The sequence below is a fragment of the Carassius auratus genome, linkage group LG30F, assembly GCF_003368295.1.
Source record: "Carassius auratus strain Wakin linkage group LG30F, ASM336829v1, whole genome shotgun sequence".
In the NCBI taxonomy this organism is placed as follows: domain Eukaryota; kingdom Metazoa; phylum Chordata; class Actinopteri; order Cypriniformes; family Cyprinidae; genus Carassius; species Carassius auratus.
Genome location: NC_039294.1, coordinates 283,781 through 299,044, shown reverse-complemented (window position 1 = coordinate 299,044; position 15,264 = coordinate 283,781). Strand labels below are relative to the sequence as shown.

Here is a 15,264-nt window from a genome sequence, read left to right as displayed (position 1 = left end):
CAACTGTTCGTTAACAACATTCTTCGAAATATCTTCTTTTGCATTCAACAGAAGAAAGAAACTCATATAGGTTTGGAGCAACTTGAGAGTGAGTAAATGACTGAATTATATTTTTAGGGTGAACTCTCCCTTTAAGGCAATAGTTTTAAATTCTGGCTACATTATATTGTAACGATTCTAAAAAAAATAGCGAGGCAGCTCACCAGTGTTTGAGACAGAGCTAGTGTGTGTTTATGTATAATAATAGAAGATACCAGAAGCTTCTGCACTCTGCGACAGCTCGGGAAGTTTGCTCCTGAGCGCGGCGGGATCCTGGTACTGGGGGTCCAGCAGGAAGATCCTCTCGTAGGGCGGGTCGAGGGAGATGCGCGGGGGCACCGGAGGAGTCTGCAGAATTATAGTGTCACTGCTAGAGGACAAACGCACTGTCACCTCATCCTTCAAAATTCGCCTCGGAGCCTGAGACACAGAGAGACAATTTCAATTACTCTGGATCACTTTGCATTGTTAGGTGAAGAAACCCACAGATCATCTGCATCTATGTGAAAACCACATTTTATCACCACATTCAGAAATAATGTAGAATGTCGGTAAGAAAACAAAACACCCTTTTTTGAAGCTATGCATTCAAGGGAAAAATTTTAGAGACACAACTTCTAAACATGTCTGTGAAGTGACATATTTAAATTCAACTATGCTCATCCTTTCAGTAAGCTATACCAAGGTACCTTATGCTACTCAAGTATATCATCATAAACTGCACACTCACCTTCTCCAGGACTTTGCACACATATTGGCACCACAGAATCAGGAAGATGATCACCACTAGTAGAAGAATAATAGTCACCAGACAGCCAATCAGAATCGATGTACTGGCCTCTTCAGGAGAGCCTGGTTTTAATGGTTTTGCTGTCGTCTGGTCCTCTGTCAAAAACACATGTGGGTTAATCAAGTTCAGTCAAAGTGTGTAACACAAGTTAGTACAGGCATTTTCAGTTAAAGCCAACAGGATGTGGTGTTCACAACCCATTTTTACTTTCTATAATGTGACACATTTCCTTCATTTGTATTCATCGGAAACTGACTGAATCAGGAAAAGCAGTCTCTATATGGCTTTGGTTAGACAAACATTCAATTTTCTTTGGAATAACATGAATTAAGAGAGTATACAGTATCAAATGACTCCACAGTGACTGTAAAAACGCTGGATTTTCTCAGCACAATGACTCTTTACCTGTTTTTTGTGTAGTTTGTGGTACTTTGCTGTTAACCTCATATGAAGGAGGGGTCAATACTGGGGGCTTCTGGGTGGGAAGCACATTAGTTGCTGCAGTGGAAAATAATTAAAACACAGGAAATTACTACACCTACTTAAAAATGCATTTATAATGATTAGTAATGATTTGGGGTCTAGTTTTTCCTAAAGGTTGCAAGGGACATACGTGACCCTGGAGCACAAAACCAGTCTTCAGTCGCTGGGGTATATTTGTATCAATAGACAAAGTTAACATTGTATGGGTCAAAATTATCGTTAAAAATCATTAGGATATTAAGTAAAGATCATGTTCCATGAAGATATGTTGTAAATTTCTGACCGTAAATATATCAAAACGTAATTTATGATTAGTAATATGCAGTTAATTTTTCTTTTGTACCCTCAGATAACAGATTTTCTAATAGTTGTATCTCAACCAAATATTGTCCATCATTTGAAAACGTATTTATTCAGCTTATGTATGATGTATAAATCTCAATTTAAAAAAGATGACTATTATTACTGGTTTTGTGGTCCAGGGTCACGTATGCATTTGCAAATGTATAAAGAAACTGACGTTTTTATTCAGCAAGGATACATTAATCAAAAGTGGCAGAAAATAATTTTTTATTTTTACAAAACAATCCATTTCATATAAATCTTGTAAGAAAAATTCCTATTCATCAAGGCACAACAGTTTTAAACATTAATAATGACAAGACATGTTTCTTGAGCAGCATATTAGAATGATTTCTAAAGGATCATGTGACACTGAAGACTGGTGTATAACTCAGCTTTGCATCATCACAGGAAATTGAGTTGAAATGATGATATTGGGAATGATAATATGAAAAGCATATCACAGCTCTGGCTGTATTTTAATGAGGTGATACTGAGAATACCAATGGGAGGATGAGTTGAGTTGTTCTTATTTCATACCAGACTGAAACGAGATCTCGCTGAACATCATCCAAGTGTCAGCAAAGTAGAAGCGGCAGCGCAGCGCCGTGGCCGATCTGTGCTTTAACGGGACCGTCACATAGCGAGCGCTCGGGTTCCGGTCATCTAGAACGGTGTGAAACTCCACCAGTTCTGCTTCCCACTCCAAAATGAGGTGCAGCTTAAAGACACAGGACACGGATGCGAAGATCTTCACGCCCCGAGAGAACATGTTATTACTGTGAACCTAAAAAGAGAATTAATAAGCATCAATAACACCTGAAGGCTCACATTTGAAGCTTTTTCAGTTCCTCATACTAAAGTCAACATGGATGACATTTATAACCCACTTTTTTGTTTTCATAAAGCAATATATTTCCAAGTTAAGCAGGATGTTTAATTCGAACTGTATTCATTGGGATTCGATTGGATTGAATTCCTGAAAACTGGGAATTATGTAAAGTAGTGGAGCAAGGATGCATTCAATTGATCAAAAGTAACAGTAAAGACATTTATAACGTTACAAAAAAAATCTATAACATACAAATGTCACAATAAAAATAAAATAAGTAAAATATTATATTTATAAAAAATAAAAAAAGTAAACTATTTTACTCACCCCAAACTTTTAAACGAATGCATGCAATTAAATTGACTTTATGCTGACTTACAAATAAATAAAAATATGTAAATAAAAAAGCAACTAAAACAAAATTGCCCGACTTCAATAAACATGTTATTTTCTAATATAAAATCATTACTTCAAGATTAAGAACCTAAACTACCCAATCCACAGACACTGGCATGATTATATACAGACACAATAAGCACCGTAATTATGGCAAACAATCCTGCTCCAACATGTAATCACGTGTTATTATGTGTGAAATACGGTGTATAATTACTGCTACATTCAAAGCACATCAAGTTCAAATTACAGACACTACAGATGTAAACCAGAACACAAACTGTGCACATGGTGAAGAGAAGCGTTGAGTTCTTTTAACAGCATTAGTGGCACAGAAAATAATTATGGTCATAAAATAATTACACTGTCCCTCAGTTTACAAAATTAATTTAGAATGAGGCATTTACAATGTGGACCAGAAATAAATAAACATCAAAATACACACAGTTGTAATTTTCAAGTGAATTACCACTATATTTAAATATTATACACTATTGTTAGAAAGTTTTGGGGTCGGTATAATAAAAAAAAAAAATCTGTAATATTTTTATTTAGAAAGGATGCATTAAATTGAAAATGACATGTTATAAAATATTTATATAGTCACATAAACTTTCCATTCATCAAAAAAATCCTTAAAAAAACATATCAAGGTTTCCTTTTCAATAATGATAATAATAAGTGTTTCTTGAGCAGCAAATCAGTATATTAGAATGATTTCTGAAGATCATGTGACACTGAAGACTGGAGTAATGATGCTGTAAATTCAGCTTTGATGACGGAAATAAATTCTGTTTTAGAATATATTCTAATAGAAAACAGTTGTTTGGGTTGTAATAACATTTCACAATATTACTGCTCCTTATCAAAAGTACAAGCTTTGCTTTGCAGTTAACCTGGTCCTGTTAACTTCTATCACTGCATCGCTCTCACCTTCATAGAAGTGAAGTTTCTCTGTCTGTCAAACTGGAACTCCATCTCTACATATCCAGGGCCCAAGCTGTCGTTCCTCCAGCCCACATAGTCATATCCGGGCCACAAGCGGTCCAGTCTTCTCTGTACAAAGTCATCCTGACCAATCACCCCATCTGTCAGCTGACCCAGACCCCCAGACAGCTTCCTGTGGGAGCAGAGAGAGACAGGAAGCACTTAGCTTTGGGCGAGGAGTGATTAGCATTCATTCTAGAACTTAAGAACAATATTGATTGTTCTGCCACAGGATGACCCTGAAAAGTCCACAATCCCGAAGTTGACCCACATCAGCAAGTCAGGAAAGAAGAGGACAAAGAGCCAATGTGAAGAAAAAAGTTAGGATTCTTTGATGAATTTGAAAACAAAAAATATTTCGCAACACTATAATTGTCTTAACTGTCATTTTTTCTTTTTTAAAAAACTTTCTGGTTCAATTTTTGAATGGCAGTGTACTTTTTTTCATTATTTACTTTTATATTTCAATTACCTTTTATGTCATCTAAAATACTTAAAATGAATCTTTAAAAACACTAAACTACAACATTAAATGTGATCTTTAGTGTATCTTAAAATCAATGTTCATTCATCATCAATATTCAGCAATCCCAATTCAATATTTATTTATCCTAAATATGATACATTTGTTTTTGATGCTTAAATGTAAAAAACTAATCTTTTTTTAATATATATATATATATATATATATATATATATATATATATATATATGTGTTTATAAAATTATATATATATATATATATATATATATATATATATATATATATATATATATATATACTCAACATCATTGAGATTCACTGTTTAAAACATATTTATGCTTTATGTAAAACCAATATTGGACATATAAATATACTCTGAATCGTTCCACCTTGGATCAGACCCTCACCTGCGTTCCAGGGCCCCGTCGTACGTGGAGTCGTTGAGAGGTGTGATGGGATAACCAGGAGCCATCATGGTCTGGCCCTCTGGAGAGCTGTACGCCGTCAGGCCATCTGCACAGCAGGAGAAAGAGAAAACTTTAATATTGCGTTAGCTCTAGAATGTGATTAATCGTTTCACGTTGCTCACGTTTAAGGCACTGGAGTAATTGAGGTCAAATGAAACTAAACAGCAAATCAGACTCTAGGGGGTCAAATCTACACAGGCCACAGCTGCTCGGATGTGAGATGCCAAAGCGATCTGCTTCGGTCTGTAGCCCATATGCGAGATTGAAACTGAGGCGCTGTTAACACCCAGTATCAAGATGCATGATGGATCACAAGCAGACAAGGAGACACATTCCCGTTTATACCTGCTCTGTCCACTTTCGGTCAATTCAGTACTGATTTCTTTGAGGGGCAGGAGTACACATGTATGAGCTTTTTCAATCTTATATTATGAAACAAACTCGTGCAAATTACTTCTGAATGCAAAGGGAGACAACTAATAAAACCATATGGAGAGTAGCAGCTTTTGTTTCTGCTCTGATAGCCACAAAACTGTGCTGAACACAGTGGGTTTGTGTTAGAATCAGGACTGGAAAGAGAACATTGTGCTTTTTACTTTATTTTCCTCCTTCAAACCAAACTTAGGATTTCATACGGCAAAGTTTAAATCCTTTTGGCTGGGTGCGCTTCAGCAGCACTTCCTGTAATGTTTTAGAATTAGGTCAGTAGGCAGAGAGGGGGCATTTTAGTAGCTGTTTGAAAGCATTTAACCATATGAGTGTCTACACTCATTTTCAACTACCTCTAGAAGTGTTTGTAGTTTGTTTACAGGGTTAGCTTAGTATAATTGAGATCATATTATAGATTTTATTTTAATTTTTTTTATATTTGCTGTTTTAATTTTTTTTGTGTGTTTATATAGTTTTAATAAAATTGTATTTAATTGTGATTTAGCAGATGCTTTTATTTGTAAGCAACTTAAAATGAGGACAATGGAAGCAATCGAAATCAATAAATAGCAAGCTCTATGACAAATCTCAGTTAGCTTAACACAGTACACATACCAAGGTTTTTTTTGTTTAGTTTTTTTTGTCAGTTTTACCTTTTCTTATTTTAGCACATTAAGATAAACTAAAGGAAAATAAGCAATGTTTGCAAATAGCTAAAATAAAATACTTTTTTATATTTTCACTTAAAGTTTATTTTATTTCAAGTAACAAAAATGGTTTTAGTTAGTATAGAGGTCTCCAATATGCAGCAACAGAAGGATCAGATTAATACTTTTTTTTTTTTTTAATTGCATAATTTTAATTCTGTAATTCTTATGACTTACCCTGCCAGGCGCATCCAAAAAGCTCTACTCTCATACACACAGTGTGTACGGCATCGGTGACGGGAATCAAACGTAAGAATTGAGTAATGATGGGAGGGTGAAGGTCTCGCACCACAGAGTCATAGGTGTTTATATTGCCCATTATAGTCTGCAGAAGATATAAGTTAAACAGTATGGCACAGATCATAAATAGTTACAGCAGGATAAGCATGCAGTGGTTCCCACATAATAAAAATTGTATGGACAAACATAAGTGAAAATGCTGCACAATGAGATACAATCATAGAAAATAGAAACCATGCAAAAAAACATTTTTAAAGAAAAAATTTATTCGCCAAGGATGCATTAAATCGATCAAAAGTTATGTTACAATTTTTTTGTAATCATTCATCAAAGAAACCTAAAAAAAAGTTACAATTTTTTCTCCAAAAAAAATATTACGCTACCCAACCCTTATTTAAAACTGATTATTATAAGCAGACACTTAAGCAGCATATCAGCATATTCAAATGATTTCTGCAGTTTCATGTGACACTGAAGACTGGGGTAATGATGCTGAAAATTCAGTTTTGCATTACAGGAATAAATACAATTTTAAAATGCCCCTATTATGGATTTTTGATTTGAACATCCTGCAAAGTTTAAAATCTCAAAGTGCACCTTGTATAAAGTTACTGTCTCTCAAAAGAAAGAGTCCACTCTGAATCATTTAAAAGATTCGTTTTTAAAGGGGGGGTGAAATGCTATTTCATGCATACTGAGATTTTTACACTGTTAAAGAGTTGGATTCCCATGCTAAACATGGACAAAGTTTCAAAAATTGAGTTGTACGTTTGAAGGAGTATTTTTGTTCCCAAAATACTCCTTCCGGTTTGTCACAAGTTTCGGAAAGTTTTTTTCGAGTATGGCTCTGTGTGACGTTAGATGGAGCGGAATTTCCTTATATGGGTCCTAGGGCACTTCTGCCGGAAGAGCGCGCGCTCCTGTATAGCGAGGCTGAGCACAGACATTTCACTGATCAGAGCGATTCACTGATCAGAGCGAGAGCGTCGCGAAAAGTCACAAAAGAACTGTGTTTTTGGTTGCCAGGGCAAGACAACCCTGCACAGATTACCAAAAAAAACAGCATTAAGGGACCAGTGGATGGAGTTTATTTTTACAGAGCATCAACGGAGTTGTGCAAGTGTTTTTGTTTGTTCCCTGCATTTGTTTTACAAACAAGGCCCAGTTTGACGATGGATTTGCGTATCGTTTATTTCTTAAGGATGATGCAATCCCAACGAAAAAGGGTCACGATCGTGTGTTGGAACCGCAGGCGGTGAGTAAAACTGCTTAAAATATTTCTGCCTCCTTGTTAGTGCGTCCCCTCCCCCGCTCGGAGCGAGTCGTTGCTGCTGCTGCTCTCGTTCAGTTTCAGCCTCGGGATCTGATTCTGGCTCATAAATAAACGGCTGAATCTGACTGTTAGCCATGGTTTGTTTTGGATGATGTTTTTTTCCTCAAGGTAATGTCACAGCTTCCACATGCTCTCAACGCAAAAGCCTACTGGCGCTCGTGATTCTTTAGCTCCGCCCACACGTCACGCCTCTAGCCGGTCGTGTTTTTCCGGGTAAAATCGGTACAGACTATCTTTCTCTTATGAATATAATAAAACTAAAGACTTTTTGGAGTTATGAAGAATGCAGTACTACTCTATAGGTACTCAAGATTAACAGGATATTGAGTGAAAACGAGCATTTCACCCCCCCTTTAAAACAAATCCCAAGCCATTTCATGTTGACGTCAACATGAATCATTAGCATATTGCCTGCCCACCTGTTGGTCTTTTCGTGTTGGTCTGAATGAAAATGCTAATTCATTCTTTGCCACTAGGTGCAGCTTTTGGAGCAGTAAAAAAGCAGTTTCCCCGGTAATGGCTGTAAACAAAGCAGCACTGCATCTGCTTCATCAGGCATTACCATAGACAGTAAAAGAAATGGACACAGCGACCCCATTGGAACTCAATTGATACAAGTGAAGCCCATTTTTAGCGTTTTTTAACACTTCCGTTTCTGACGCGCAGACTCAAACTAAGCTTGATGACGTCAGCAACCTGTGTGACAGATGTAAATCTTCTAGTAGCTGTGCGTGCGAACTGCCATCGTTAATCTTGCAGAGACGGAGAGCTTGAGCGGGGAGTTCTTTGGCGTGAGTGAGCAGGAGTAAGTATTCTGATTAATTATTTTGTATAGTATTTTAAAATGTAACGCCAGTACGCCATATTAAGTTAATTGCCTGCGAGCTTCTCCTCCTGTCTGTACGGTAATGCGACAGAGAGTCGCGTGGTTATGACGCAATCATTAGCCTATTTTTACAAATACTGATTAGTTTCATAATGTAACTTAGAAGGTAATGGAGCCCTTTATACATTGTCGTGTATCTTTAGAAATAAATAATGGACAAACAGAGTCTTTAAACGCCTCAGATGTAAAGTTATTCGCTGTTAAAGAGTTTTTTGACCTTGCATGCATGTCAACCTATTGTTGGGGACTCCCAAAACCAAAATATGAACCTTTCATTACACATAATAATGGCACTTTAAAATATATTTAAGTATTTATTTTAAATTGTAGTAATATTTCATAATATTACTGTATTTTGATCAAATAAATGCAGTCTTGGCGAGCATAAAAGACTTACCAATCCCAAACTGTACAGTAGTGAATGGCATTATTGCTAACTGATCTAACATATTAGCATCAAACTTCAGTTCATTCAGGTCTTTTATTTAAAAATCAAACATTTAGTAAAAACACTCTTATGCATTTACTTACCTCGCTACCAAAGCGGTTTCTCCAGGAGATCCAACGGTGTCCATCGCGACTGTACTCCAGACGGTATTTGCGTGCAAATTCGTTGCCGGAGTTGCGTGCGTAGCGACCCTGTGTAGCGACGACGGTGAGAAAGATGAGCTGACGTAGGTCAAGCTGAAGATACTGAACATCTGAGGGCTGCAGTTGACCAGCAGGACACCAGGCGCCGTCCCCCTCCTCACGGTTTAACCTGATGCCACAACAAACAGATTTTTATTTAGTTTAACTTGAAGTACTAAAATATTAAATAACCCTTAATTAAAACTATATAGGATGTTACTGATGTTACCTTGCGTACTGAGGGCCTGTGGTTTCGTACCACTGGCTGGAGGCAGTGATGTCATCGTTTTTGATCCTCCCATCCTCCATACCGAGAGGATAACGACAGTGAGCTGAGGAGGTGAAGGAGCACATGGTGAGAAAGTGAATGTTTTTGCCACTGTCTGTATGAATGCACATGTTTGTGTGGGACTGCATGTGATGTAACTCTACCTGGGTCTATCTGGCCATTGACGTTTATTAGTGAGATGGTCAGCATCAGATAAAGCAGCATAGTGAGACCTCAGAGTCTGCCGACAGACCAGACTACAGACTACATCTCTGAGGAACAGAAAGAAACATAGCAGTACTGTAGCATCCACTCATTTCCAGCCAAAAGAAACATGTAACGATCAAAACAGAACAATATCAGAGCCTACTGCAGACCAAAACACGGTCCAGATTGAGAACAAGATCGAACTAAAACCAGGATGCAGATTTTAAAGATGTGAAACACAGAAATGGTTAAATACCTAATCAAGTCCTCTTTTAAATTGTCAATAAAAATGAAACACACACTGTAAACATTCAACAAAAACACGTTTTTGAGATATACACTACTATACTAAAAGTTTTGGGATTTTTTTAAAGACATAAACCATTTTATTCATCATTATGTATTTACAATATTACTGTTTTTACTGTATTTTTACATATAAATGCAGTCTTGGTGAGATTTTGTTTTCTCAAATATAAGTTTATAATAAATCATTTTTTTCCAAAAGTTTATAATAAATAAATAAATAAAAATATTTATTTATATTTATATATGTTTTTTCTTTTTTCTTTTTTTACATTTTGCATTAGAAGAAAACATCTTTGAACACATTGTAAGGGAGCCGACTGTAAACGATGCTTTCATTCGTGGTTTAGCTGCAGAATCCTCTGGGTTTTCTGAGTCCTGTGGGAACCCACAGGTCATATTAGCATCACTGCTATGCTAACTATGCAAACTATTCCAGAGCAGATGTGGCCTGGAATCACGTAGAAATCTGCCTCATTCAGGGTGGGATTCTCATTAGCGATGAATAAGAGAGGTCTTTCTTAAAACACACTGTATCATTGAGAATTTAAAAAAGAACCATGCCATTATTTGCATGTGAGACTGCACATAAAACTTTATGTGAACAATAATGTTTTATTGCCAGCAATTACTCATGCATGCCTTATTATTGTGCATTTTATAAATAAAAGTTCATTTGCCGAACATAAACTCTGTGACATGATTATCTAATAAAATGTTTTTGTTTTTTAAACCACCAGACTCTCTCTTACTCACAAACAAACTATAAAATAGTTTTCCACCCAAAACTTTAGAACTCATTTTACACATCTCCTGCTCCTTATCATTAATGGTAAAGAACAAACATCACTATTATTGCTCATATTTATGCTTAGAGATTGAGACAAACATTTAACCCTATTATTAGCAGTATTAAAGCTGCAGTAGGTAACTTTTGTAAAAATATATTTTTTACATTTTTGTTAAACCTGTCATTATGTCCTGACAGTAGAATATGAGACAGATAATCTGTGAAAAAATCAAGCTCCTCTGGCTCCTCCCAGTGGTCCTATTGACATTTGCAGAAATACATCTCCCCCATTAAGAAACAAACAATCAGAGCTGCGGTCCGTAACTTTGTTTCTGTTCAAAATGTAGAAAAATGTATATAATAAGCAGTGTTTGGAATAACGGCGTTTAAAAGAACGGCGTTAGGTAACGACGTTATTTTTTCAGTAACGCGGTAATCTAACGAATTACTTTTCCCGTCGTTACAACGCCGTTAACGTTACTGAACGTTAAATGTGGTGCGTTACTATGCATAGATTTAATAAACTATGCAATCCGAACGGACCCCTGGCTCACACAGCGAGTGAGCAGGTGGGTTAATGACGAGATAAGCGGTTGTGATTTGCTAAGGCAGACTCATGTGTTTCATGGTAGCCAATCAGAGCCAGTGTTTTTACACACATGGCGGCACACGCGGCTGCGCCAGCAGCGCCAAACACTAGGGATGTTGCGGTGACGGATTTTTTCCAAAGGTTAATCGACGTGTAAAAAAATCTAATCGGTAATCCCGGTGTCACCGGGGTTGTGTGTCGGGGATTTCCGGTGGCCGAAAATGCGGTCGTGCAGACGTGCACACGTCTCAATTTACTTTCACTTTAATTAGCGGCAATTCAGTAGCATTTTTGAATTAATCATAGGTTAATTTATTTTATTCTTAATAAAAATACACAAAACAATAAGTCACTCGCTTGTATTACACACATCTTTATTGCAAAATGAATAATAACTTAACACACCATGCAAAAACTAAACAAAAGCACTTATGAAACACCTTTAAAGTGCATTTATTAACAGAACGAACCACTGCACACATAGTGCAAGTATCAAACAAGAAATTATATATAAAAAAAATCACTATTCGTTAAATAAAGTGCCTGCCTTTTTCAGCAAAAAAAAAAAAAAAAAAAAAAACGCACAACCATCGAATATGAAACGAACGAACATCAAGAACTTCGTTAAATAAGGTAACCTACCCTGTCCCTTTTATATTTTGTGCATCGCGCAAATGCACCACTTATCGAAGGCTGTGTTTGTGTGTCAGGCTTTTGTGGACGATTTTTGCCGCTGGACCCATCTTGGCCGCTTCATTTTTGTGGTGTGCTTGAAGATGTGCGTGTAAATTCGAAGTGTTACCTCCGGATGCTGCCACTTTCATCAGGCAAAGTTTACAGGTTGCCTCGTTAACGTTTTCAGGTTCCCTGTTGGCATTTGGTTTGAATCCAAAATATTTCCAAATAGGTGCTTTTGCATTTCGCTTTGAAACCAGATCTTCCGCCATCCTTTGCCAGTTAGCTCGCCTCACTCTCCTCAAATGATAAATGAAATGGGACACCTGCTGCTTTATTGCGGCGCTCGTTCCGCTTACGCTAAATTACGAAGGCACGTAGACACTAACTGAATTAAGTGCTTTATTGCTATAGGCTAAAACTTCAACACGATGGGGACGGTGCCGGTGGTCAAGTGCTATGACCGGTAGGTGGGTTAAACACCGTGTATCACCGGTAACACCGATTATCGCAACAAGCCTACCAAACACACACACACACGCAACAGCTACACAGTGATTCGCAGCAGAGATGGCGAGTCAGGAGCAATCCGATGAAAAGTTGGCATTTTCAAGGTGAAGATATAAGCACTACTTCAAATTCATTGTGGTCAAAGGCAAGAACGTGCATGTAATATGTACATATAATGTGTGACACGCATCTACAAAGCTAGTGGCCAAAAACACTTTTCTTACAAAGACAGTACTTGAAGTGCAGGATAAAACTCTTGCTGTCTGTTGACGTGGAATAAATATTGAAACTATGTACCTGTCTGTTCTACTCATTTCATCTGACTTGTGAAAACAGCAAAAAAAAAAAAAAAGGTACAAATTCTCTGACATAGCAACTTTTTTTTTTACAGTAATGCAAATAGTTACTTTCCCTGGTAACGAGTTACTTTTATTATAGAGTAATTCAGTTACTAACTCAGTTACTGTACTTTTTGGAACAAGCAGTGAGTAACTATAACTAATTACTTTTTTAAAGTAACGTTCCCAACACTGATAATAAGCGAGTACACCATGAATCCATTTCCCAAACCCCGTTTTTAGCTTGTGCTGAATCACTAGGGTGCACCTATAATAAATGTTTATATTCTGACTATTTTAGATTGCTTCGGGGGTACCGCAGCGGAGTAACCCAGTACCTTTGTGATTCTTCATAGACATAAACAGAGAGAAGTAGTTCCGGCTACGATGTTCTTCCGCAAGACGCAAGCAGTTCTGTTTATTGACCGCTAGAGCGTCAAAAGTTACCTACCGCAGCTTTAAATTAACATAACTTGTGACAGAGATGAATGAGTCCTTAAATCCTGTGGCTTGTTTTTTTGCATTTGGAAGTGTGCTAAAGGAGTGATTTGAGGCATATCTACAGAGCAAAATATCATAGACATTTCAGGCCAGAAGTAGTGCTGCATGATTAATCAAAATAAACCTGAAATTGCTATACATGATTTAATGCTATTATTAAATCTGAAGGCAAATAACTTGCATTTGAGAGCACAGCATGCAACAACCATCTTCCATTACATTACATTTATTCATTTAGCTGACGCTTTTATCCAAAGCGACTTACAATTGCTATATATGTCAGAGGTCGCATGCCTCTGGAGCAACTAGGGGTTAAGTGTCTTTTGCTCAGAGACACATTGGTGTCTCACAGTGGATTCCAACCCGGGTCTCTCACACCAAAGGCATGTGTCTTGTCCACTGCGCCAACACCACCCCTAAATTCCCAAACTTGTAATGAGACGCTCCTCGTGTTTTTCTGCCAAAATTTTCTAATCAGCTATAAATATTAATTTATGAATAGTATTGTAATTTTAAAGTTGTACTGTAGTTGTACTAAATTCTCCTTCTTATTATATCATTCTTCAGTAACAGTATAGGGACCAATTCTCACTATTAACTAGTTGCTTATTAGGATTGCCTTTTGTTAACATATTGACCATAATCTACATCCCAAATCCTATCCGATACCTAAACTTAACAACTAGCCTACCTTACTAAGTATTAATAAGCAGAAACTTAACAACTAGCCTACCTTACTAAGTATTGATAAGCAGCAACTTAACAACTAGCCTACCTTACTAAGTATTAATAAGCAACAACTTAACAACTAGCCTACCTTACTAAGTATTAATAAGCGGCAACTTAACAACTAGCCTACCTTACTAAGTATTAATAAGCAACAACTTAACAACTAGCCTACCTTACTAAGTAATAATAAGCGGCAACTTAACAACTAGCCTACCTTACTAAGTATTAATAAGCAACAACTTAACAACTAGCCTACCTTACTAAGTAATAATAAGCGGCAACTTAACAACTAGCCTACCTTACTAAGTAATAATAAGCGGCAACTTAACAACTAGCCTACCTTACTAAGTAATAATAAGCGGCAACTTAACAACTAGCCTACCTTACTAAGTATTAATAAGCGGCAACTTAACAACTAGCCTACCTTACTAAGTATTAATAAGCGGCAACTTAACAACTAGCCTACCTTACTAAGTATTAATAAGCGGCAACTTAACAACTAGCCTACCTTACTAAGTATTAATAAGTGGCAACTTAACAACTAGCCTACCTTACTAAGTAATAATAAGCGGCAACTTAACAACTAGCCTACCTTACTAAGTATTAACAAGCGGCAACTTAACAACTAGCCTACCTTACTAAGTATTAACAAGCGGCAACTTAACAACTAGCCTACCTTACTAAGTATTAACAAGCGGCAACTTAACAACTAGCCTACCTTACTAAGTATTAACAAGCGGCAACTTAACAACTAGCCTACCTTACTAAGTATTAACAAGTGGCAACTTAACAACTAGCCTACCTTACTAAGTATTAATAAGCGGCAACTTAACAACTAGCCTACCTTACTAAGTATTAATAAGCGGCAACTTAACAACTAGCCTACCTTACTAAGTATTAATAAGCGGCAACTTAACAACTAGCCTACCTTACTAAGTATTAATAAGCGGCAACTTAACAACTAGCCTACCTTACTAAGTATTAATAAGCGGCAACTTAACAACTAGCCTACCTTACTAAGTAATAATAAGCAGCAACTTAACAACTAGCTTACCTTACTAAGTATTAATAAGCAGCAACTTAACAACTAGCCTACCTTACTAAGTAATAATAAGCAGCAACTTAACAACTAGCCTACCTTACTAAGTATTAACAAGCAGCAACTTAACAACTAGCCTACCTTACTAAGTATTAACAAGCAGCAACTTAACAACTAGCTTACCTTACTAAGTATTAATAAGCAGCAACTTAACAACTAGCCTACCTTACTAAGTATTAATAAGCAGCAACTTAACAACTAGCCTAC

The 15,264-nt window shown here is 36.7% G+C and overlaps 1 protein-coding gene across 1 annotated transcript in view; it reads right to left on the bottom strand.

The window, feature by feature from the left end:
• Positions 1–15,264, bottom strand: part of ddr2l (discoidin domain receptor family, member 2, like) — a 36,476-nt gene that overhangs the window by 12,987 nt on the left and 8,225 nt on the right. Inside the window, exons 2-11 of the mRNA XM_026240446.1 lie at positions 9,478–9,585; positions 9,275–9,377; positions 8,947–9,175; positions 6,134–6,281; positions 4,761–4,866; positions 3,816–4,002; positions 2,195–2,441; positions 1,235–1,327; positions 770–924; positions 255–459 (exon numbers count right to left, since the gene is read on the bottom strand). Of these exons, the coding sequence (XP_026096231.1) occupies positions 255–459; positions 770–924; positions 1,235–1,327; positions 2,195–2,441; positions 3,816–4,002; positions 4,761–4,866; positions 6,134–6,281; positions 8,947–9,175; positions 9,275–9,377; positions 9,478–9,538 (1,534 nt within the window). The 5' untranslated portion in view covers positions 9,539–9,585. The remainder of the gene's footprint in view (positions 1–254; positions 460–769; positions 925–1,234; positions 1,328–2,194; positions 2,442–3,815; positions 4,003–4,760; positions 4,867–6,133; positions 6,282–8,946; positions 9,176–9,274; positions 9,378–9,477; positions 9,586–15,264) is intronic.